General features: G+C 37.5%; 1 protein-coding gene across 1 annotated transcript; it reads left to right on the top strand.

The window, feature by feature from the left end:
• The first annotated feature begins 1,728 nt into the window (after positions 1-1,728).
• inpp5f (inositol polyphosphate-5-phosphatase F) lies at positions 1,729-25,573 on the top strand. Its single transcript, XM_032553996.1, has 20 exons — positions 1,729-2,169; positions 6,331-6,411; positions 8,147-8,283; positions 11,526-11,651; positions 11,730-11,915; positions 12,822-12,878; positions 12,992-13,190; positions 14,493-14,672; positions 14,771-14,838; positions 15,471-15,595; positions 15,685-15,762; positions 17,095-17,215; positions 19,117-19,245; positions 19,434-19,551; positions 20,508-20,706; positions 21,705-21,776; positions 21,856-21,929; positions 22,102-22,230; positions 23,027-23,114; positions 23,931-25,573. The coding sequence occupies exons 1-20, from the start codon at positions 2,073-2,075 to the stop codon at positions 25,060-25,062; spliced, it is 3,396 nt and encodes a 1,131-aa protein (XP_032409887.1). The 5' UTR covers positions 1,729-2,072; the 3' UTR covers positions 25,063-25,573.
• The last annotated feature ends 948 nt before the right edge of the window (positions 25,574-26,521 follow it).

Below are 26,521 nucleotides of genomic sequence, written 5' to 3'. Positions count from 1 at the left end.
TTTTGTTTGATTTTGAGAAGAAAATATATTTATTCCTGCAGAATCTGTGTTTGTTAGCATTTCAATTTGAAAGAACGTTTGGACTGAGCAAATCACTTAAATTTAAAAGTACTTTATTTATCCCAAAGGGAAGTGAAATGGGAGGATCTCCAGTAGCAGTCAGTTTTGCAACAAATCCAAATTTGCCTCTAACTGAAGAATGTTGCTGTGTTATTACAGACTAGTGACTGTCATTATATTCTACAAGCTGAATTTCCAGGTGGCAGAGATAATAGTAACATCTAGGATGACAACACGAGTTGTTTGCAAGCACTGCTAACCCACCTCATTTGCTTTTGCTGCATCTCTTTAAATCTCTGTCAATCAATCAAGTTTATTTGTATAACATATTTTGGCAACAAGGCAATTCAAAGTGCTTTACATCATAAAAACACAAAAATACAAATTCTTAAAAACAGATTACATGAAACCAGTCACAGACATTAAATCACTTTGTCTAGTGCCATCATCAAAATCAATAATACAAATCAATATTCCAGTTATTATGGGTTGAAAGTTTTCTATCAGGTCGTATAGCTGGAGGGATGTTGGAGTAGGGGGATATCATCCTTAACAAAGGTGGTATTTGAGCTCTTAAGATGCTAGTCAGCTGCTTCCAGCTGTGAAAACAAAATACTTTGTAGCCACGGTTACACATCATCCCCAACATACATCATTTGTTGACCTGAAGCTGAGCATATTCATCACTTGAAGGCTTTTCAAGAGCAAGACTCTTGCCCTGTTTTAGCCTCGATTTAAAGGAACTCAGTATTTCAGCTGTCTGGCAATTTTTCGTAAGGTCGTTTGGCTGGAGAGACGTTGGAGTAGGGGATACATTCACTGAAAAAAATTATTATTTGAGCTTTTGAGATGCTAATCAGCTGATTTCATTTAAAGGAACCCAGTCTGCCAGCTCTTTTGCAGTTTTTTGTCAGGTCGTACAGAAAGATGTTGGAGTAGGGGATGTCATCCTTAAAAGAGGTGCTACAGAGGTGCAAATCAGCTGTTCCCAACTGTAAAAACAATACCATGTTGCCATGGTTACACATCATAACAACACACGATTGTTTGCCTGAAGCAGAGCACATTTATCACATGAAGAACTTTCAAGCGCAAGACTTATGTCTCTATTAGGTCAGCTGCTTTTCCCTTAGGAGAGTCGAGTCATGACTGAGAATATTTTCTGACCCTCAGTAACAAAACTATAAATAGAAAAATATCCAACAAGTACGCCTTGTTCGGACGCGATGCAGAGGAAAGCTGGTAATCTTTAAAAAGAAAACGTGAGGGTCAGATAAAATCAGACAGGAAGTTTATTTAGAAAATTTCTGAGAGTGAGCTCAAAATTTCAGATTTGTTCTAGGAAATTTTGACTTTTCAAATTCTGAAATTTCCAAGTTTTTTCTAAAGAATTTTTTTTAGATTAGTAAAGGTTTGATTTGTTGTTTTCAAGCAAATTTTCGACTTCTCAATCTAAGAAATGTTCTTGATTTCTCTGAAAAGTTTAACATTAATCTCAAAATTTATGATTTTGTTTAATGAGCAGAAATTTACTTTTTTCCTATCTAAAATTGCACTGGTACATTGCCATTTGTTCCAGGTGTGAACCATCTGACCATCCATCTGCTTCCTGCTGTACCTGTGCAGCGGTGATGACGTCAGGTCACGTGGTGTTGTTTGGAGCAGGAAACGTCGGTTACGTCCTGAACGGCGACACAGTTTCCCCAGTGAGTGATGAGTATCTACCCCCCGGTATGACTGTGGGAAGGTTGCCTCCTCTCCTCCTGTCCACGGGAACTTTGAGTATCAGCATGTAGAGGCGGAATAACCAAATCCGGGTCGGATACAGCTGCTGTTAGCCGTGGACGCAGCTAGCCACCGTCTCTCGCTGGCGGTGGGGGAATAAAAAGAAACAAAAGCCGAGCTAACGGCGGCTAGGCTAGCTCCGTTGTTAACCTCGGAGCGGAGGAACCGCACCGGGCGGCGGAGACGCGCTTAAAGGCAGCGGGGTTTGCGTGAGAGTGGGGAAGAAAATGGAGCTGTTTCAGGCTAAAGACTATTACATTCTTCAGAGCGGGGACCAGGCGCTGTGGTGCAGCAGGAAGGACGGTAGCATGGCTGTCAGACCTGGTAGGTACCGATGACAGCTGCTGGAAACGGTTTCATTTACATTACTGATGACTTTTTATTCACAAATCCGCCCCTCATTCTCTCCTAACTCCTCTGTCATCCGCTCCGAAACCTGATCGTTATCAGTGAATGTGATCAAACTGACTGATGTGGGTCAAATAGAATCAAAAACACGCCGGTTTTATTCTTTTTATTGTCTGCTTTTGGACGCGCTTCTGTTGTAAATCATCGCCTGGCTGTTATTCAGGGAGCGCCAACACCCCAAACTGACTTCAAAGTTGTCAGCCTGCTTCTCAGGTTGCAGACCGAGGCTTGAATTTGACCGCTTAATCTAAACTGAACACCATGCAGGAATGTACAGGAGTAAATAAGAAGAACAACACGCGTCCACGTAGAGGTGAGCGATATGGACTTTAGTTTTATCGCGATATTCTGTGGCTGTATTGTGATAACGATAAAAGTCACGATAAGAGCTATTTATTACTACTTTTTTGGCTGTGACTGCAGGGCACAGCAATCGGACAGAATTACTGCCCTTGAAAAACGTTCCCATTTGTAATGCGCTTCTTCAGGGCAACTGTCACTAACCTACAGTAACTGCAACTAATCATATTTTAAAATTCATTGATTATCATTCATATTGCCATTGAAAAAAACTGTAGAAAATAGTTTAACAATCCCAACAGTACAGACAGGTTTAGGGGGTTTTAAACAGCATTACTTAGTAATTAGCAATAAATCATAATTCTTATTATTATAAGAAATTATTCAAGTATTCTTCAGTACAAGATCTTTTTCTACAGCTGTTTTATTGAACTTACACGACAAACCAGTTACTTTTTTTCTCCTTGCTGTCTGAAATTGAGAAATTGATTTTTATTTTGGCAGAGTTAAGATTGCCAAGACTTTTTAAAAGATACTTTCTTTAAATTCAGGAGTTAGACTAAGATTATTGTGCTTTAAAAGCAGTTAAGGAAAGCCCAGATAAGCTTGTCCCAATAAGCAATAATCAATTAATCGCATTATAAATTTAAATTAGCTTGATTATTTCCATTCTGATGATTAATGTATAGATATTTTTAGTTTATATAGACTTTATTGTAAATTTTAGTTGTCTTGTTTTATTTTAGATATTTTAAATATCTCCCTGTTCTAGTGTTAAGAGTTCTTTGCTAAATTAAAGTTTAGTTTTGACAGAGTGAAGATGCATTATTATGCTATAGCCAATATATTATGTGAAAATGGTTGTAATACAATAAAGTTATTGTTTATCGCAGTAATTTCTGAGACAATTTATCATCCAGTAAAATTAGTTTTCATGACAGGCCTAATCCCAGATGATGATATCATGGATGTATATTAAAATTTCCAACATTTGAGGTGAATGTTGGTACATGTGATGTATTTTAAGGCAACACCTCAAACTCTCTGCTTCCTGGTGCGATATCATCAAAAAATACAAATTAGGTGACAAAGATGAGTGCAAAAGTGGAAACAGTCCTCATCTGTTTCCAGCATAATGGTGTTAATGTGCAAATAATTTGTTGCAAATCATTCTTTAATCAATATAAAATGAAACTAATTGGGAGCTCTTTTGACTACTGTCATTGGTATTTTCTTTGTTGTTTTCTTTTAATGTGATTTTTGTTGTTTTGCTTTATGTTTTCTTAAAATAATATTTAGTTTTTTAAATAATTTTGCTACATTTATCTGTCAGAGTCAGTGGACGGAGCTACCGCTGTTTCTGTCGATAGGATTGGTTTAAAGGCTGATTAACCAATTAAATGCTGCAGTTTATTCAATAAGCAGGAATGGCAGTGTAATTTAATTCACAGCTTAAATTAATTAAGCAATAAATTAATAATATATAGTTCTTATCATACAATAACTTTTAAATGTAATTTTAAAAAACCTATTGAAGTAATTATTAACATATATATAGTGATATATTTAATTATGTTTGATAGGGCTGGACAACATTGCAATAGATGATCAATATCAATAGATAATACATCTGATAGAAGATTCATTAATCAATATATGAAATATCCACTGAACTCTGACCCAGAACCGCAGAGCATTCTGGGAGTTGTAACCTGTTGAGTAAATGTTACCATTCCTCATAACTGCTTAAAAATAAATTTAAAAAAGTGTAGAGTGAAACCTGGATAAAACAGGGAAGGTGATTTCAAATATTTAAAACAAAAAAACTCATCAATAATTATTAATATAAACGTTTGTATCGTGATGCGTTTTTCAGACATATTTTGTCCAGCTCTAAATGACACGCATTTATTTATTTCCAATTGTATTTTGAAAGTAAAAAAAATTATTGAGTGATTTATTTATTGTTGATTTTGTGGCTCTTTGTGTTCTAAGCTTAAATGATTGAAATCCTTAAATATGAAGATATTTATTCATATTTAGTTTTACCAAATAATACCGTAAGGCTCAAAATACATATACAAATATTTATATATGCCTTTAATTATTCGCAGACTTAAATACTTATGAAAACATTTACCTTTTGTTTAGTAAATATATTTTTTCCAGTTTTATTTCAATGAGAAATCAAGTTGTGACACTTTTGTTGCTGTGTCTTTATGGGAGTTATAAATTCAGGGCTGCTGAAGCAAAAGAAAATGTTTTCACTGAAGTCCCAGCACATTATCCCGTTGTGTCAGCTGTGCAGCCGGCCTGAACGGGGCTTTGGTTGCACCGCTGTTTCATTATTTAATTGGAAAAAGGGTTTCCACTCCTCGCCGAGTTTCCACTCCGCTTTGCTCTGCACAAACGGAGAAAGGACTTCCATGAAGGTCAGCTTTTCGAGGGGACTTTTTGTATTTTTTTTTCCTTTCTCTTGATCTGCAGTTCTTCCCTCCTTGTCTGGACATTTAGTTGGAACAGGAAGAGTTATTGTCTGAAGCTGATGTTTTCCACCTGTAGCCACACCCTCCATCTTTTGCCAGTTTCCTCATTCTCTAATCCAGACTCCATTACTAATGTGGAGCATTTCGGTTTGTTTTCTCACTATGAACTGTCTCCACACTTAAAAAAAGAAAGGCTACGTTACTACAGTAAATTACAGTTTTACTTTTAGTTTTAATGCTTGTTTTCCAACATCTTGTGTCAGAGCTTGATAGCTTCTGAAATATGTAGACCAACTCTTCCTGTTTCTGTTCATTCCCATCATTTTAAACAAGTCACACAACAGCGACTCATTTAATCCCTTTTCTGTTTAAACAACTCTTCATCTGTTGCTGGAATGGCAGGTTCTCACGCTCACACATCTCCAGAATAGGGCTGAAATGATTAGTCAGATTTATCGTGATTAACTGTAATTAATCATGATTAACTGTAATTAATCGCGATTAACTGTAATTAATCTTGATTAATTAATTATTGAAATAATTGGCAACTAAACTAAGGCCATTTGCTGATTAAAAAACAACAAAACTTTACAAAATAAAAATACATTTTGCATTTAAAATACAAAAAATCCCTTCTTAAGAACTCGTGGCATACGTTTAGCTTAAAAAAATCTCTTATCAAGCAATTTTTTACCAATTATTAATCGATTAATCCCCCAAAATAACCAACCGATCAGCTGTGCACTGTATTGATGTCAAATATAAAAGGCTAGAAATATATTTTAGCTGCAAATTCTAAAAAATTGCTACAAATGATCAAACGTTCACTAAAAGAATGCTGTTATTGTAATTTAGGCAATGTTATTTTTCTTGTTTTAAAAGGAATTTAATTGTTTATTTTAATCTTTTAATGTATTTTTAACATTGTAAGATAGGCTCAAATGAAAAATCAGCAGAATGTGCTGTTTTTTAATGCGATTAATCAATTAAATCGTCCGAATATTTGATTAACAATCAGAATAATCAATTAATTTGTCAAAATAACAAATTAAAATAGTCAGAATAATCGAGGAATCGTCAGAATAATTGATTATTTTGTCCGAATAATTGATTAATCATCACAACAATCGATTGTTCGTCAAAATAACCGATTAATCATCAGAATAATCACTTAACTTTCAGAATAATTGATTACTGGAATAATCGTTAGTCACATTCCTCCTCCAGAAACATCTTTTTGTGTCTCAGTGTTGGGTCATTTGGTAACTGATGTTTTCTTCGGTGATTTCAGCCACAGACCTGCTGCTGGCCTGGAACCCGGTCTGCATGGGCCTGGTGGAGGGAGTCATCGGAAAGATACAGCTGCACACTGGTAGGTGGGGGATGAAAACCGTTTCGGCTGGTTTTGGTTTGTCACTGGCCCGTCTTTTTCCATGCGTGTTCAGGACAGTTGTGTCATCAGTATTTGTCATGTTTGTCATGAGTAGAGGTGTTAGAAAATGTGCTGCTGTGTGAAGATGAGCAATCTGTGCTCTGGTTTTGCAGGCCTCAGCATGTTAATCTTATCTTATTGACACCTTTAGTAAAGATTTCCAAAAAGCCTTAAACTTAATTAATCTTTTTGATCATTGTCTAATTGAGCCGTTTTGAACTCTAAAATTACATAAATTCTTGAGAAATGTAGAAAAATCCAACCTTTAATTTTAGTACATTTATTCAGTGTGGGGGGGGAAATACCTGTGGCTGAACAGTTATTATTATTATTATTATTATTATTTAAAGCCTCTTTTATGAGCTCTTTTGTTAGTCTCATACAGCCTGTATGTGCCTGTATGGTTGGTCTCATACAGAGAGACTCATCTTTTCTCTTCCAGTGACAAAATATTTTCAGATTTTTTGCAGTCAACCAGAATTGTATTTAAACTTTCTTGGTATTAAAAAAAAAGTTTATATTGCCCTCAAAAGTTTTGGGCACCCTTCTTCTAATCTGCTAATAGAAAAGCACATTTTTTAGCTTTGTGCTTTAGCATTTTTGCTAACTTAGAAAAAGTTTAGTGAACTTAGCTTCCCCTAAATAAATTTTTTCCAGCTAATTTCTAAAATGCTCATTAACTTTGCTGTTTTGTAAACTTTCAGTTGAATAAAGTTTGACATCTGTGTTAAAGTTTTGGTGATTTTAATTGTTCAGGTAGTTGGATGTTTATATTCATGCTCTTATTTTGAAGTGGGTGAAGACTGTTGGTTCCACTTCCTCTCCTTGCTGTCTCTTTCTATTTTCTTCCACTAAAAACAAAACAAAGACATATACAGGAACAAAAAAAACACCTTGTTATCTGTTGTTTGTTTTAGTTCCAATTGTTTTATAGGTTTTAATTATTGCTCTGACTTTCCAATATGAGGAAAATTGCCACCATGTTGATAAATTTTGCAGAGGCAATATGTAGGGCTGAAACAGTTAATTGTGATTAATCAATTATTGAAATAATCTAGCAGATTAGTCAGCAGGTTAGCCCACATGTTGATATTTTAGCTGCAAATGATCAGGCACTCACTAAAGGAAGGCTGTGTTGGTTTATCTTGGGCAATAAAATGTCTATTTTCTTATCAAAAAGTGATTGAATTATTTATTTGTATCTTTTAATGTGTTTCTAAATAAAAAATCAGCAGAATGTGTCAATTTTGTTATCCGATTAATCACCAGAATAATCGATAAATTCTTCATGACTTTTCTCAGAAGCTTGTATCTACTCTAACGACATGTTCGCTTTTCTTTCCCATTTTAATCACCTGCTTTTAAAAGTAAAATAAAGTAAATACAAGCTCCAAAAAATCATTGATCTAAATCGATTTAAATTGGATTATTTTTCTCAGTGTTTAAAGTGAGATTCTGTTTCTGCAGATGAAGATGGTTTTATCTTAAGGTTTTATTCCACATCTTTAATATGTGTTAAAAGTGCTTCATACATTTAACACATATTAAAGCGTCATATAAATACATTTTTACCAGATGTGTCTCTGTTAATAGAAGCTGTGGCTTCACACCTTCGCGGTTCTGCACCAGTTGACCCAGTTCCCTCTGTCCTTTTGTTTTTCTCCCCTCTCTGCAGACCTTCCTCTCGGTCTCGTATTAATCCGCCAGAAAGCGCTGGTGGGTCAGTTACCGGGCGACCACAAGGTTTACAAGATCACCAAAATCGCTGTCATCCCCCTTTCTGACGAGGAGCCACAGGAGCTGGAGCTGGAGGTAAATCACACACTCGTGGAAATCCCAGATTTCTCCTCAGAATACCGAACATGAGTCAGAGCGTGATTCATCCCTGAAGCTGCAAGTGGTGGGAAATTAGCTCTGGGTTGCTAAAAATATAGCTCTACACCTGAAATGACATTCAAAAAATGACAACAAACATGCAGAACGGTGCTAAGATTTCAGTTTTTCAGGGAGGCTTCTTGGATGGTGAGACTGAATATTTTCAAGTGAGTAACAAACGGAGGAGGACGAGTAGAGCAGAAGCTTTTAGAGCCGTAGTTTGCTCCTGCACAGCAGAGTGGAAGTGATGTCTCGTCTTTTTCACGTAGAAATCCTGTAGTTCAGGGTGTCAAACTCATTTACATTGATAAAACCCATTAAACTGTCAAAATATTAATGAATAACTGGCTCTTTAAATTGAATAATATTGAACATCTTTTCACACTGATCTGTCCCTCCAAGATTTTATGATTGTTTTTGCATTTTTTTGCAATCAAAATCACAATTTATTGTGCTAATTTAGAAATATTTGCAAGGAATTTTTCTTATATTTTTGTGCTAATATATGATGTTAAATGTGACTTTTTGTTGCTCATCGCATCAAGAATTTCACATCAAGTAAGGCTACAAAAAATAAGTTGATTTAAATCAACATAAGTTGGCTTAAATCAACATATGTTGGTCTGTAACGTTTCCTTCCATTAGTTTTTCATGTAAATATATTTACTGGCTTGTAGAAAACCTATTTGGCAATCAATTGTGTTGTTTTAAACCAACCGCAGTTGGTATAAACAATGCTAAATTAAAATGTTTTGACCATTTTGTAAATGAAAATTTGCAGTAAAATCACAAAAAATGTGGAGATCTGTTGATTTTCCGAAATATTGGAGGGACTTATTGATGTAATTTGGCGTCTAGAGGGCCACATAAAAAGCTATGGCGGGCCAGATTCGGCCCCCGGTCCTCGAGTTTGACACATCTTAAATTGGAACCAGAACAATAGCTTGTAAAATTATTCCTTCCCATTAAACTTTTCACATTTTGTCACATTACAACCAAAGACTTCAGTGAACTGCAGCGTGATTTTTACGAACTCGACCAACACAAGGTGGAGCGCAATCGTGACGTACACCAAAACCGATGCATGATTTTCAAAATAAAGCAGTGGCAGAGAGGCGCAAACACGTAGAAAACCATGAAACGAGCCGCAAACACAAGAATGATTAAAACTACAAAATCACACAAACACAAAAATATAACTGCAGCAGAAAAGAGCAGCAAACAAAAATGCTGTAATCACAGAAAACAGAAGCTAAATACAGAGCCCCCTAGTGGTAGTGGGGGAATTTTTGTTCTTTTTCATAAAAAGTATTTAATTCTCTCGCAAAATTATTTCACTCCTACGCAATAGTTTTGCATTCTCTCATAGTAATGTAGTCGGTTCATGCGGCATCTTGAATCCTGAAAGTCTTTCTGTTATAATATAATGTTTTTGTAGTATTTTTACATATCTTAATATGGCACTACTGACATTTCTGAAGTTTTAAATCTTTTTCTTTAGAATACAAAGGCACCACAAACTTATGTGCAAAATACAAAAGTAAAACAGGTCAATCATTGGCCGTCTCTTTCCATTCCTCCTAAGACATAAATAAAAACTTTATGTAAGACAGAAAAAATGCATCCAAACTATTTGGAGTATTTTTGAGTTATTCTAACAGGGTAATAAAGTCAGGTTTGACTGTGTCTTTTTCATCTTGGTAGTCTGAATGTTTAATAAAGACCAGTTTTCATGCACAGTCCCATCTCCACCTATAGCAAACAAACATGAACAGGCAGTTAATGGATCAATTTTCCACCAGTTTCTGCACCAAAGAGTTAAGACTGTAGACGCACATTTTCACTGAGGCTCTTTAAAAGTTTACATATGTGCAGTTTTACATTGATATTTATCAACTGCATACAAAATAGAGCATTGTGTAATTTTTGCTAATTTACGCAAAAGAAAAAATCTCCTCATATCCTGCAGGAGGCTCTGTTCCAGAAAAAACAAACAAACTTGCAATTGTCAAAAAATGCAAATCAAAAATGCTGCAACCACAGGAAATGGAGCAAAAGGGAAAATTCTGCCAACTGCAACAACAGCAAATATGAAACTCCCTCTACAAAATGGAAGTCCTCCAGGCCACTAGGGGGAGTCTGGAGCAGTTAGTATTACCTGTGTAAAGATGCTGCTGTTCTATAATATTGTAAAAGATTGAGTGTTTGTAAAAGACATGAAATAAAGTGCAACTTTTCTGCCTCCAACTTTCTTCTGGACTTCCCATAAAATCATGACATCCCGTCTTTACGGGACTCCCTCTAGTGGTTTGGAGGGTCTTCATTTTGTTTGGAACATTTCATACTTACTGTTGTTTTTACTGTTTCCTACATTTTTCCATTTTTCCTTTGCATTTGTTTAGCTAACTGAATGATTTTGCTTCTATTTTCTGAGACTGCAGCATTTTCCTTTTTAGAATTTTTTTCTGTTGCATTTGTGTTTGTGTGTTTTGGAGAAATTTAAAGCAGATTTAGGTTATAAAACAACATCCCAAGCTTTTAACATCTCACATTGTCTGTTCAATTCATCATCTGAACATGGAAAAAGGATTTTAATTTACAATCCTGCCATTACAAGCCTTTAAACTCAATTTATGAAACCTCAAACCTCAGTACTGTGGTTGGGTTTTTAGCATAGTTGGATGACCTGCAGCACAATAATTAGTTGTTTTTTCTATAAATCTGACCATTTATGTAGGGGCGTACTGCAACAACACAAAATCTTACCAAGTATTTTTGGTCTAGTTTCCATTGAAAATAACTTGGTACAGTTGAAAAAAGACAAACTAACTGTTGCTGAAAAGTTACTTATAAGGTATTTTAATTGTACTAAGATATTTTCACTATAATCTAGACCAAAAATGCTTAGGTTTTGTGTTTTTTCAGAGTGGTAGATTGTTGAGAACGCATCAAAATGTCCTGATTATGTTTTTCCTCGAGTAACATGTAAAAGAAGGTGCTCCAGTTACATAAAGCTGAAACGTAACATTTACTGAAGTGTGTGGTTTAATGTGACTAAACGAGAAAGACTTCCTACTTTAGTGAGTAATGGCAACTCTTTCCCCTTTAGCTCTTGTTTGCAGAGAGATGCTACCAGATCCCCTGAACTGAAAATAAGTGTTTTAATTAATTCCTTGCAGCTTTGCAAGAAGCATCATTTTGGAATCGACAAAACTGAGAAACCGACCCAGTCTCCAGATGAATCAAAGTTGATGAAAACTCTGAGTCAGATCAAATCCAACGTGTCTGTTCCCATCAAGAAGAAGGTATTTCTGCTCAAACTGACCTTTTACCTTCCTTATGTTCTGACCTTTGAGGCGTCTCATGCTGCTTCCTCTCTCCAGTATTCCCCTGCGTTACAGGTTAAGGAAAACAAAGAGAAGGAGCGCCTGGAGCGGCGGCTGTTAGACGAGCTCTACAAAATATTCATGGACTCAGACTCCTTCTACTACAGCATGACCTACGACCTGACCAACAGCGTGCAGCGGCAGGGAGACTCGGATAAGTCCAACTTACCTCTGTGGAAACAGGTGGGAGAGAGACCTCACTGATTTCTAGTGCTGGGACTCTATAGAAATTTTAGGGCTGAAACGATTAATCGTTGACTAATTTAGTCATCGATTAATCGTTAACTGGAGAATACAGACTCAATAAAAACGTATTCAGAGCAGTAATGACCCCAAAACTGTAAAACAATATAAATATTTTACATTTCAGATTAAAAAAAAAACCTTTGTGCTGTAAATATGTTTTAGCCAAAACTTCTCAAGTGGCAGTTTTAGCTTCTCCTGGTTCAGATTTACTAAAGGAATGCTGTTATAGTATTTTAGGCAGTAACATGTTTATCTTATTATTTATTATTGTTTAATGTATTTCTAATTTTGTATAAAAAATATTTAAGTGGTTAAATAAAATCTGTAGAATGTGCCATTTTCTAAAATCAGTATAATCGATTACTAAAATAATCGTCAGTTGCAGCAATAAAAAAATTTAATAGAAGCAATTGCAGAGTCTGTATTTAAATTGCATCTAAATCAAAAACAGTTATTAAAAAATTTGCATCTTGACACCCTTGATAAAGATTTCCAAAAGGTCTTAAACTTAATTAATAATTTTGATCATTGCACAATTGAGCAGTTTTGAACTCTAAAATTACATTAATCTTTGAAAAATTTAGAAAGATCAAACCTTAAATTTGAGTACATTTATTCAGTGTGGGGGATGCAGCTTTGTCGTCCATTACTGTTAGCGGATGTTGCTTGTGCGTCAGATTTACGGACCTACCAGAAACACAGCACAAAGGTTCCGGCTTAGGATTTTTGTATGCTTAAAGAAAAAGAGATTAATTGCATAGAAATATATGTAATTAAAGACTCTGTCCTATTAATTTGTTTAAATCCGTTTTCACTTTGACTGACTGTCTCTTTTTTTTTAAGGTGGACGACCGTTTCTTCTGGAACAAACACATGATCCAGGATCTTATCAATCTTCAGGTAACTAATACTTGAAGATTAAATCATAATCATCTATTATGATTCTGATTCTACTAAATGAATGTTTTTGAGCATTAACCTAAAAAAAACCCTGTGCATTAATTTCTCTCCAGATCCCAGAGGTTGACTTGTGGGTTATTCCGATCATCCAAGGCTTCGTCCAGGTGGAGGAGCTGGTGGTGAACTACAACGAGACGTCAGACGAGGAGCGCAGCAGCCCAGAGACTCCACCCAAGGAGATTATCTGCGTCGATGACATTCACCCTCGCTTCACCGTGGCGCTGATCTCCAGACGAAGTCGCCACCGCGCAGGTAGACGTTCACACCAAGTCCTACCTGGACTCAGGAGAGCGTTGAGTTAACGCACTCTGTTGGCTGACTCTTTTTGTTGCAGCAGTTTAAGTTCATATATAAATAAAAAAAATTAAAAATCCAACCTTTCTTCTGATTACATTCATTCAGTGTGGGGTAATAATCCTGCAATAAGAGAAAAACTAAACTAAATCATTTGTGCCGCATTTATTGAGGTAATAATTCTTAGAAAACAGATGTAACTGAAGCAGACTTTTTAAATATTGGATCAAAGTGTTTGATTAAAAATCTGTAACTTTTGTTAATTTTCTTTTTTAAAGAGTCATGTTCAAAATGGGAATGAAAAAAAACATATCGTCCCATTGCTAAGGTTGGTAAAGGATCAGTGATGCTGTGGGCTGACCTCTCTTTCTCTCTGGATCTCAAACATTTTAAATATAAAGAAAACTGGAAGGTTGGTCTTACAACCAGACAATGGTCAAAACATATTTCCAAATCAGCAGAGAAAGGGTTTATTAGACACAAAATCAGGATTAATCCACGCCCAACTCAGTCCATAGATCTAAGTTTTGTTGTAAACCTCTTGAGCTGAAGAGAAGAGGTCATGAATCCGACCTGGCGAGATTGTGCAAAGAGGAACGGTCAAAGATCTCTATCTTTTTTGTGAAGTGCTGCAGCAGAAAACTAAAATTTTAGTTAAAATGTCGCTTATCAACATTGTTGGAGTATGCTTGCAGAATTCAAGATAAATTAATTTTAAAGTGATAAATTCACATTTTGCAATTTTTTTGTACTTTCATTTTCGAGTGTTCTAAAAACACACCCATCTGATTTTGACAATAAGTTTGGTTTTCTGGTAAAAACCTTCTGAATGTAATGTCACAAATCAGTGAAGCCCAGTAAGTTGCCTAGCAACCCCAGCAGAGTTCCGCCCGTTACCTAGCAACCCCAGCAGAGTTCTGGCACATTTGTTCAACTAGTTTTACAGCTGTAGGGCTGTACAATGGCTGCGGGAAAAGACAAGAGTTTTGTTGTTGTCTTGCCATCCAGAAACTTATAAGAGGCTCTAAAACAGCTCATTCTGAAAGTGAGCAGGCTAAAATTTGATTATCTAAGGATGATTTTGTACAAAAAAAGTAAAGAACATGTTTTGTGTAGCCCATAGAGCTATCCTAACCTGCTCAAGGAAACATATTTAACAGTTTTAGACATTTCTACCAGGTGTGAAAGTGATTCTAGAGGGTGCTGTTCCTGAACTGTGATGAATGTGTGATGAAGATGAGAACTGGTCTTCTTTTAAAGGCATGCGGTACAAGCGCAGAGGTGTGGACACAGACGGCCATGTGGCGAACTACGTGGAGACGGAGCAGCTGATCCACGTCCACAGCCACACGCTGTCCTTCATCCAGACCCGGGGGTCGGTACCCGTCTTCTGGAGCCAGGCCGGGTATCGCTACAACCCCCGGCCACGCATCGAGAAAGGTCAGAGGAGCTGTGTTATCTGAGCCGGGGAGACGTTCACATTTAGGGGTTACAAAAATGTGTTCAGAAAATGTGACCTGCTCCTCTTTGTGTTTCAGGGGAGAATGAGACGATGCCTTACTTTGCTGCTCACTTTGAGAAGCAGCTTGAGCTTTACACAAAGCAGGTCAGTTTGACTCACAACAACACAGAGATGTTTGAGGGTTTTCTGTGGTTACTAATGTGAATTTAACTCTGATGTCTCTATCTGTGGTTTTAAATTTTGAACCCTTTCCAGAAAATTAATTTTATTGCGTCCAATCTTGAATTTCTTGATATGTGGCATATTGAGATCATTTTGAGACCTACTTCATGTAGCCAAACTGGTTCTATTTAAGTGTTTTCTAGTTTCTTACTGAAGGATGTTTAATATATTGGCATCTATATCAATGTTTGTCTTTTTTTAATACATTGATACCACTCCTAAAAGTAAAACTGAAGTGACAAAAAGTGTACGGAGATATATGCAAAAATAAAATATTCAACATTAATACTGTCTTGGGTTTTTCTGGAAAAATTGAACTCTACTTTTTTACTGGTTTACTGTTTTCTCCCTTAATAAATGAAACCACAATTTTACAGCTTTTTGTATTTATTTAGGTAATGTTATGTTTTTTTTTTACATTTACCATTATCAGAAACTTGACTAAAGAGTGAAAAAAAAGTGAAAAAGAGAAGAAATCCCTACGGGAGCAAACACATTCACAGCCCTGCAGTTGTTTTCTTTAAATCACACGTTGCTTCGTTAATTTATTGCAGGTGATAATTAACTTGGTGGATCAAAATGGGCGGGAGAAGATAATCGGGGATGCGTATCTGAAGCAGGTCCTGCTGTACAACAACCCAAACCTCACTTACGTTTCCTTTGACTTCCACGAGCACTGGTAGGAAAAAACGCTGTGCCATGGCTTCGTATATTTTACCCTACACTGGCTTCACTTCCTCTTTGTGCTTCTTACTTCCTGTTTCTCAGTCGTGGAATGAAGTTCGAAAACGTGCAGGTACTGACAGATGCCATTTCTGACATCATCACTGACATGAAGTGGGCATGGTAAGTAGTGCCTCTGTCCAAAACAAATGCTGTTAACATGAACACTAAAGCATAGATGGTTTATTCATATTAACTATTTTAATGTTTGGTTCATCTCCATTTGAATTAATAGAGAACAATTCAATGCATTGCTTTTTACTGTTTACAGAATAGACAGAAACTACTAATTTGACCTAAAATAACAAAAAAAATTGTTTAACTCACCATCACAACCACATATTTAAACTAAAATGGTAAATTTTTGGTACTTTTGTAGTAAAGTTTGTCTACTTTCAGATGATGTGTGTGTTATTGTTGTAGAAATTACCGTTTTCTGTTAAATCCCTCCAAATGGTTGTGAGGAAACATAGTTCTGCTCATAGACTTTAATGTTATTTGACTTTGAATCTCCTCATAAAGTCTGGATGTAAAAAGCAACTTTACATTGTCGTGTTAAACGCAAAAATTAATGTAAGAAGTTGAAAATTTCTTCAAACGGGCAGCAGACTTTGCTCACACTCATGGTTGAAAAGGTTTTCCAATTCCTTGTTCTGTTCTTGAACCACGGCCGTATTTTCAGCCACTATTACTGTAAAGTCTTGGCCTCTTGCACCTGCTGCATGGAATCGCCATGGCAACGAGAAAATGTTACATTACAGACTTTTCTCTGTAAAGTTTACAAATATCCTTCAAAATAAGACTCTTAAACTTTCATAGGCAGATATAATAAAGGGAAAAAAAATTCCTAATGGTTTATAACAGGGATGAAAGATTGATTTATTTGTTATTTTTAAATTAAAGTTAATAGAAAATCCTCCAATTAAGAGATACAGTCTTGTATATTAGATTACTGCTATGGGTGTACATTGGCAATAAACTGTGTCTTTCAAAATAAAATCTTCAGTGTTTCAAAGTTATCTTATTGAAAAAGTATGTTCCAAAAGAATAATGGAAGTAAAAGCAGTGAAGGAAAAAGGGATGATGATCACTTTTCAAAATACAGCTGGAGGACCAGAAAATAAAAGTTCAGATTTTAATTAGGGAAACTGAATAATTTCTGAAAAATAGATTTTAATTGGCCTTCCAGATGATTTAAAAATTAAAGTCTTTTAATGGGTTAGATTTTTAGGAAAGTTGTACAGAACATTAATCTTAATTTGTTCTTGCCTTGTCCACATTATTATATATTTTTTTCTTTTTTGACATGACTAAACAAGTAAAGTTAATTTATGTTGGACCTTCAAGTGGCACCATCAGTATTTTTTGATAATTTTTTTCTAATTTTCATTAATATCAGATAGAATTTGTGTTTCTATGAATGCGGTTAATTTCTAATGACTCTCCATCTGTCAGGGTGGACCAAGCTGGCGTCATCTGCAAGCAGGACGGGATCTTCCGGGTCAACTGTATGGACTGTCTCGACCGGACCAACGTGGTTCAAGCTGCCATTGCTCGAGTTGTGATGGAGCACCAGGTACGAGTTTATTACATATTTCATCCTTTTCTAGCGCCAAAACACCTACTGAGTTTTTAGCTGCATATAAACATTTCCATTATACCACTAATTTTGAACTAAAGCTATTTTAGTAGCAGAGGAAGTGAGTTGAGTTTTTTTCCAGTTTGTATGGTTTATAACATACCACAAATATCACCTGAAACTGTTCAGTATCGGTCAGCTGGCTGAAAATAGGCTGAATATATTTCCCTTGTTTAGACGAACAACATTTTTCTGAATTATGAATTATGTTCTGTTGAAAAAACAAAAATATGGAGTGAAAACTAAGCAAACGTATTACAAAATTCCTAAAGAGCACCACAAAATCATTGATTTTGACTGCAAAAAAAGACAAAACCTTGGGTTGACCAACTAACCTGGGGGAAGGGAAGAGAGAAACTATTGGGCTGTGGTTTGAAGCCGATGAGAAGAGTTTCTGTTCTGTTGCTGTTACATTTTAAGAAATGAGGTGAAGCACTCTCTTCAATGAGTTGCAATGAATAGTAGAGAAGTTTGGTCTAAATATACAGCTGGGTGTCATCTGCATAGCACTGAGCGCAACACTGTATATGCAGAAAATGAGACCAAGGAGGCGGATGTGGGTTAGATAAAAAATAGACCCGAGGACAGAGCCCTGTGGTACACCTGGCGTGGCTAGAAAGATTTCAGTCAAGATTTTAGTCAAGTAGTAGCAGAGAATCAAAATTATATTCTGCTTAACAACAACACAAGAACTGCCATAAAAGTTAGTAAATCTGCGTTTGTTTTATTTGTGTGTGCCGTTGTAGGAAAATAGTTATAAATTACCTAAGTGTAATTGTCCTCATACTGTATATTTGTTCTTATAGCAGTAGCAATCATTGTTTCTTTTCTCCGTCAAATAAAAGCAATAAAATCAAGTTATATTGTTGTTTTAAACTTATTTTCTTCAAAGACTGTGAATCTGTGGTATTTTTATAAAAATATCTGAGAGTTTTAACAAATATATAAAGAATATTTTTCACAAATGTTACACACTGCAGCTCTAAACATTATTTCATTAAATAAATTTGATATTTTAAATCATTTGTTGGAAAACAAAGAGACAAATTAAGAGTTTCGTTCATAAATAAAACAAAATCAATCTTCCTCCATTACCACTACGAAGTATGATTACTATACTGAAACTATTTTTAGCTAAAAAAGGGCAAAGCAACAAGCTTCTTGTTCTGATTAGCTACAGTGACAAGATGTTTACTACATTACATCATTGGTTCCCGTCGCCTAGCAACCAAATTCTAGTTCCACTGACAGATTATTTCACTTTTTCCCCAGTGGAACCAGTACTTTCTAATTTATATAGAGGAATTACTTACTTAGAAGTTGCTATATCTTGCTGATAAATTACTTGTAAGTTAGTTTTATCTTATTTCAAGTAAACAAAGATATTTGCATTAGAGACTAAACAAAAAAAACTTGATAAAAGTTTTTGTTTTTCCAGTGCAGCATGTCATGACAGTTTGCTATTAACAGATAACCTGTAAAAAGATTGATCTGCTATTGGTGTCTGGCTGTTTTTGGTGCATTTCTTCAATCAGAGACGGAAGGCGGGGCTTAGCGCTGTCAATCAACCTTGTGCACCCATTTTAAGATGTTTTAATGGTGAAGAAACAACTCACTCTTACTAAAAACTATATCATCGTCATCGGTAGCCTTACTAACGAGCTAAACTCAGGAAGAAGATGTTAGCACTGGGAAAAGGCAGAGGAACTTGATTTTCTTTTTTCACAGTTTGTCTCATAAAAACAGTTTCAACAAATATGTAAAAACAAAAATTTAATTTTCATAAAGTTGCATTCTGTAGCTTTAAAATTGTTTTCCACGCGTTTTCCTCCGTGCAGCTGAAGAAGCTGGGTGTGATGCCTCCAGAGCAGCCGCTGCCTCTGAAATGCTACCGGATTTATCAGGTCATGTGGGCCAACAACGGCGACACCATCAGCAAGCAGTACGCAGGAACAGCCGCCCTCAAGGTAGCACCGCTTCCACCTTAGCTAGCTTTGTTTAGCATCCAGTTCTGTTTTCACACCAGCGACTCTGGAGCTTTTGACACTGCTGAGAAAAGGTTATGTCATTGTTGTTGTTACAGGCTGCGCTGTCCTAAGAGTGCAAATGAAGTGCGGTTGAAGCTTTAATTAACACCCTGTTTGTTCTGCTTTAGGGAGACTTCACGAGGACGGGGGAGAGGAAGCTGGCCGGCGTGATGAAGGACGGCGTGAACTCTGCCAACCGCTACTATCTCAACCGCTTCAGAGACGCTTACAGACAAGCAGTCATCGGTACGGGAGCTCTCAGAATGTTTTATGTGTTTGACCAGTATTTTTTTAATTTGACAGAAAAATCTGAAACCTGTCCGTCAGTTTGACAGATTACATGGTGCAGACATGCCCAGCAATTTTAACTTTATGCACAGAGTAGATTGCGGAGGTAACTAAGTTACCTCCGATATCGACAGCGCAATCTAAACTTTGGCTGAAGTTTAACAATCCCACAGTTCATCCAGAACAGAGAAAACCAAAGAAAACGCTTTGTTGTGTTTATTTATTGTTAAAATGGAGGAGTCGACATTCTACCTTGTTAAAAATAGAAAGTAATGACTTAATTAGACTGTAAGAAGCGGCTCCGCCTTGTGCTGCTGGAGCTGCAGAGATTCAAGCCTTTCAATCAATCATCCCAGAAGATCTGCACTTGACTCATCCTGCGTTACAACAAGCGATAAAATGGAGCTGGAAGATGTCAAAGGAAGCTGGGAGAAGTTACGCTGCTTATTCAAACGGTTCTCTAAAAACAAAGCAGTAAAATCTTCAGTAAAATACGTCAGGTTAAAACTCGAGCCTCTAATTAAAGTTAATCAGTCGGGTTGGATCGGGCTCAGACTTAATGGACTCTGTCTGAATCGGGATTAAGTTTTTTAGGTCCGATCTAAACTTTAGTGCAGATTTCTTGTCTAGATGTGAACCAGGAGGAAGCTGTGAGGCCGATTAATTTCATCGTTCTGTCAGTGGTTTTGTCACTGCGGAGAAAAAGTTTGATAAATTCATCTGCTTCATTAATGTGTGATGAAATTGTGTGTTGAACTTGATGAATATAAATTAAACAACATAAAAATTAAATCCAACAGAAAAGCCCATGTCAATATCATTTAAAGATTTGCAGATACAAGAATCTTTTTGACGCCTCCTCTGATCGGATGTAATGGAAACCGTCTTTTTGGTGAATCTGCGGCTCCTTGCAGATCTGATGATGGGTTTGCCCGTGACGGAGGACCTTTACTCCATCTTCAGTAAGGAGAAGGAGCACGAGGAGAAGGAGAAGGAGAGCCAAAGAGGAGTGCAGGAGCAGGTGGGCCTGCTGCTGCAGACCTACATGCAGCTGCTGCTGCCGGACGACGAGACGTTTCATGGAGGCTGGGCGCTCATGAACTGCGACATGAGGTGAGGAATCTGTTCTCCTGCAGAACTGCAGGAAACCAGATTTAAACAAAACAGCAAGAAGCTAATTTACATTATTATTAATACATCAGTCAAAATCTATCAAAGTTGCAACTGAAGGAGGAAATTTCTTCTTATCAGGGAGTTTTGTATCAGATTTGTGTCAGAATAAGAAAAGAAATATTAAGAGAATAAAGTTGAAATATTTAGAGGGTAAAATCATAATATTGCGAGAAAAAAGTTGCATGGAATAAAGTCGTAATAATATGAGAATAAACTTTTAATAATACAAAAACAAAGTTGCAAAAATACGAGAATAAAAATGTAATAATAATATGAGGATAAAGTCGTAACAAAAATCCCAAACTAAAGTTGTAGTAATATCACAATAAAGTTACTATAAGAAAATAAAGTGGTGATAATAATACGAGTCTAAATTCTTAATAAAACAAGAATAAAGTCAGATTCTACGGGAATAAAGTCATAAAAATACGAAAACAAAGCTACAATAAATACAGGGAAGTCATAAAAATATGAGAATAAAGTTGCATTATTGCGAAAACAAAGTTGTAATGATACACAAATAAAGTCGCAATAACAATACAAGAATAAATTCTTAATTAAAATAGTATGACTGGTACATACTACATAAAAATAGTATGAAAACAAAGTTTTCATAATAAACTTTTATTATGTGAGCAGCTTAATAAGCTGAATCTGGTGAAAAGCATATTTTATTAATGTTTACCTTTTTAAAAAATAAACTAAACTAATGTTACCAGAATAAAGTCGTATCTATTAAAAAAAAAATAAAAATAAAGAAATAATTTCCCTGCTGGGATGAATAAAGTAATTCTATTCTATTCTAATAACAAGAATAAAATGGTACAATAAAACTCACTCATATTAACAGAACCAGTTAGGAACCAGGTATAAAGATGAAGATCTGATATGTTCACAGGAGCTCAGTCAGTGTTTTTATTTTTATTTTTTTCCTGCAGCCTCATTGATGCAACCAACAAAGACGTGGATGTTCTGCTGCTCCTGTCAGATAAAGCCTACTACATCGCTTAGTGAGTCGGATCCTAACCTCACCTTCCGCTGTGTGCGCTGCGTCGGCTGACTAACACTTCCCTTTATTTTCTGTTTCAGCTACGACGACGAGGCGGATAAAGTCAACCAGTACCAGCGTCTCGACTTGGAGGGTTTGGAAAAAATTGAAATCGGTGAGGAGTTAAACTCAAAGGAGAAGTCCGTTCGCATTCACTGAGTCACCCAACACTTCCTGAAAGTGTTCTCAGTAACCTTTTAGCAACATCCTCACTGAATATGATTCATGCAGTGACAGCAGATTATTAAAAAAAAAAAAAAAAAATGGATGTGATCGGGTTTGTGCAGGTCCGGAGCCCACTCTGTTCGGGAAGCCGAAGTTCTGCTGCATGCGTTTGCACTATAGGAGTCAGGAAACCAGTGGTTACTTCCACACTCTGAGGGCGGCAACGCGCAATCCGGAGGACGACGGGAAAGGTAAGGAAGCAGAGAAGAAGAAAAATGATCTTCTTTGGTTTCATTTTGGACTGTTTCAAGATCATAAATGTCCTCAAAAGGCCGGTGGTGGAAGGATTTAATGATAAAACTCATTAAAGAAACTGCTAAATGTATGAATAAATGGCTGTTTTTACATTTGGTGATTAGGCCTGTCACAATAATCAATAAATCAATTAATCGCATGATAAAACAAACTCACTACTGGCATAATTTATTGTTTTTCTCTTTCTTCCAAAAATTGGATGATTAAAGTTCTCAGTTTGGTGTTTTGGTTTCAACTTGCCATTTTTAAGGATATTTCTGTTTTGAGAGATTTCATAATTCATCTTATTTGTTGCCTTGTTTATTTATTTATTTTATTTTGGATTTTTAAAAAATGTCTTCCAGTTCCAGTGTTAAATATTCATCAAACTTTAAAGTTTACTGATTTTTGAGAATGTGTTCTTGCATTATTATCATAATATTACTTAAAAATGGTCTCAATTCAACGATATTATCGTTTATCGCAATAACTTCTGGAACAATTTATCATCCAGCATAATTGTCATGACGGACCTATGGTGATCACTACTGAACGTTAAATGAAATTGAACGTATTTTCAAATTGTTTTAATTTGGCAAAAAGTGATTTGATTTGATTAGTAATATAATGTCATGTTAGAGGGCCACAGAAGAAGTTATGGCGGACCAGATTTGGCCCCCGGACCCTGACTTTGACACCTATGTTCTGAGGCGTCAAACATGAAGTGACGACTTGCGCTGCAACATTTTTCAGATACGCTGCAGTGCATCGCTGAGATGCTCCGCATAACGAAGCAGGCGTCCGGGCTGGACCTGCTCGTCGTCGAGAAGAAACTGGAGAGGCGAGTATGAAGCAGTGCTAAAGTATTCATACCAGTTCTGTTGCATGTTGTTATTTACAAACACAAACGTCACGGTATTCTCCCACCTGATAATCAAGTAGATTCGGTTCTATAAAGGGCCAAAGTTGCAACATTTGTTGCATTGGTAAATGACTCAGTGCTTTCTCACTGCACTGAGTCAAATGAACCAAACTAATTGAAAAACCTGTTCCCCTCCTCGCCTGTGGGGGCGCTGCACCAAGAACCACTGAAGCAAATGACACAAAAACCTCTGAAGACACTGAGCACAACTTCCTTCTTCACAAATGTAAACAAAAATAGAGTAGCGTCAGAATTTAGTGGTTGTAGGGTTTTTCTTTTGTTGAGCCATTTCTCCTGCTACTGCTGGACTAGTGTGTTTGTTTTAGTAGTTTTTACCCAGAATGCCCTGTGCTGTAATCCACGTCCTGGTATAGACTCAGTTAGATTGGGGACAAAAATTGGAACAAGCGTTAAATTTTCAGCTGCTGTGGTTCACGTTGCTTTGTGTCAATGCAAACTAATAAAAAACCTGTTCCCCTCCTCGCCTGTGGGGGCGCTGCACCAAGAACCACTGAAGGAAACAATACAAAAGCCTCAGAAGAAGACAATGAACACTACTTCCTTCTTGAAATGTAAACAAAACTGGAGTAGCATGTACAGCCTTTGTTTATTTACTGCTGTGAATAAGTTTTCTTCTAAGCAAGTTGTGGTTTTTAGAGTCTGTGCACTTCAGTTATCAATAATCACAATGAATCGTTTCAGTCCAGTAATTTTGGCGTTTCGTCCGTGTTGCAGGCGGCAGAGTAAACCTCATGAGGACATCATGGGGATCCAGAACAAGCCTGCAGGTCAGGCTGCGGGCAGCTCTGGACTCGCTCAGGGGAAAAGCTTCCTCCTCAACAAGTTCTCCTCCCTCAACCAGAAGGTGAAGCAGACCAAGACCAACGTCAACATCGGCCCCTTCAAGCCGCTTGGCAAGCTGGGGAACTTCTCCAAACCCGACGTGACGGTTAACTTCCTCAAGCCCACCATGCACGTCAACCTGTGGAAGTCGGACAGCAGCCTGGAGACGTCGAACGGAAACCCCGGCGCCGCCACTCTCGGCGTCCGGGGCGACGAGCGCTACGAAAACGACTCGGACTCCGACTCGTACAACTCCGAACCCGAGCACCCGTGCTCCGGCTCCTTCGACAAGGTAGACTACGTCCTGCCTAGCTGTGGCATCGTGGCGTCGAACCCGCGACTGGGCAGCCGCTCGCAGTCCATCGGCAGCGGCGAACTCCACATTCCGTCTGTGATCCACGTCACCGGCTGCCAAGATGGCGTCTCTGACATCAACGACAAGTCGCCCGGCGCCGCATCGCTGGCGGAAGAAGCGCTGCTGATCGACTTCGGGACGCCCATCGACGCCTACTGCCAGCAGTTCATTCAGGACGCCCAGACCAAACCAGTGGAGGTGTTTGGTGAGCTGCCGGCGTCCAGGGTCGCGCCGCTGCCGCAGAAGAAGAAAACCCCCGCAGACTCTGAGCAATCCAACCTGCAGACCCAGAACCAGGACACCCAGCTGCCCCGACCCTCCCAGCTGGACGTCCAGACCTCTACCTCCGGTTCCAACCTGCTGTCCGTCCAGCGGCCCAGCTCGGCGGCGTCTGGCGGCTCCCAGAAGAGCCTCGGCTCCCTGATGGAGGGCAGCCTCGGACCGTCGCCCGCCGACAGCAACGGCAGCCGCGTCGTGTCGCCGTTCGCCAAGATCCGCAGCTCCATGGTGCAGGTGGCCAGCCTGACGCAGGCGGGGCTCACTCAGGGCCTCAACTACGCCGTGGCGAAGGTCCAGAAAAGCCCCGACCCGGACGCTGTGAGCGACGCTCAGGAGAGCGATCTGAAGGCAATGTTCACACAGTGCCAGACGAGGATCATCCAGATCTAAAGCGCCGTTTCTCTCCTTCCTGTAGCAGGATTTTCTGGTCATCTTGGACCCTCCAGTGTGGTAGCATCAGCAGAAGCTTGCACACAGTCATCATTAGGCCAATAAATGTGCTCTTAGATTCGCTCATAAAGCTACAGTATGCAACTTTTACAAAAATATTTTTTTAAAACAAAATCTTACCCAGTATTTTGGTCTAGTTTCTAGTACAAGTATCTTAGTACACTTGAAATAAGAAAACTAACTTACAAGTAACTTTTCAACAAGAAATATGAGCTTGATCCTTTATATTAATGAAAGTTTTAGTTCCACTGGCAGATTATTCCACTTATTTAACAATCGTTTCCTAGCAACGCCTGCCAATCACTGAGCCGTCGCCTAGCAACCGAGTTCTAGTTCCACATAACAAGACATATTTTCCATGCTAAAACTGAAATAATCTGCTGGAGGAGCTGGTACTTTTTCATCAATATTAAGGAATTATGGTCTTAAAACAAGTTCTTATATCTTGCTGAAAAGTTACTTATAAGTTAGTTTTGTTTAATTTCAAGTGAACTTTGATATTTACATTAGAAACTAGACCAAAAACACTTTATAAAAAAACATGTTGTGACAGATAATCTGTGAAAACATTGATTTCCTTCACCTCCTCCCTGAGCTAGTCCTGCTGTCTGAAGAAATTCAACGCTCCAGACCAAAAACAACCAATCAGAGCCAGGAGGAGGGGCTTAGCACTGTCACTCAAGCTTGTGAGCGCATTGCTAAATGTGCTAATGTTGAAGGAACAACTTACCTTTACAGGAAAACCGTCTGCCCACCATCATCGGTGGCCATGCTAACTAGCTTTAGCATCCATGGCAGGCTATGTTGTGGTGAACTAGCTGTGTAGTGATTGACAGCGATAAGACCCGCCTCCTGGCTGTGATTGGTTGTTTCTAGTTAGCATTGGGAGAAGGCAGAGGAGCTTGATTTTTTTATTCACAGATTATCTCTCATAGTGTCACAACATGGTGACAATTTATATAAAAAAGTTGTTTTTTTTTAATGAAAGTTTCAAACTGCAGCTTTAAATGAGCCTTACCACTCCCTCCCATCATGACAGCGACCATGTTTACATTCACACAAGTACGGATTTCCTACTTTTTGTTGTTGTTTGAGCACTGATTTTGTTTTTCCATGCCACCTTGCACACTGAAAAATATTAATATATGTCCTCCTGTATGGCTTATTGGTGCCTCACAGTGGAGACTGCTATGTTGTTAGCGTACCAGCTGGATTTAGAAATAGAATAATTACAAGGTTACGTTTTTTTCTTTTGTATGTTTGGAAATGAGCAGAAACTGGGATTAGCAAACATTCCATCCAAATCCTTAAACATCCCATAATAGCCATGGGTCTGTATGAGGTGTGATAACCTTGAAGAAAAAAAAAACAACAAATATTCAAAATGGATTTCAAACAA

This window comes from Xiphophorus hellerii, chromosome 22 (assembly GCF_003331165.1).
Source record: "Xiphophorus hellerii strain 12219 chromosome 22, Xiphophorus_hellerii-4.1, whole genome shotgun sequence".
In the NCBI taxonomy this organism is placed as follows: Eukaryota; Metazoa; Chordata; class Actinopteri; order Cyprinodontiformes; family Poeciliidae; genus Xiphophorus; species Xiphophorus hellerii.
This window is presented reverse-complemented; position numbering and strand designations above follow the sequence as displayed.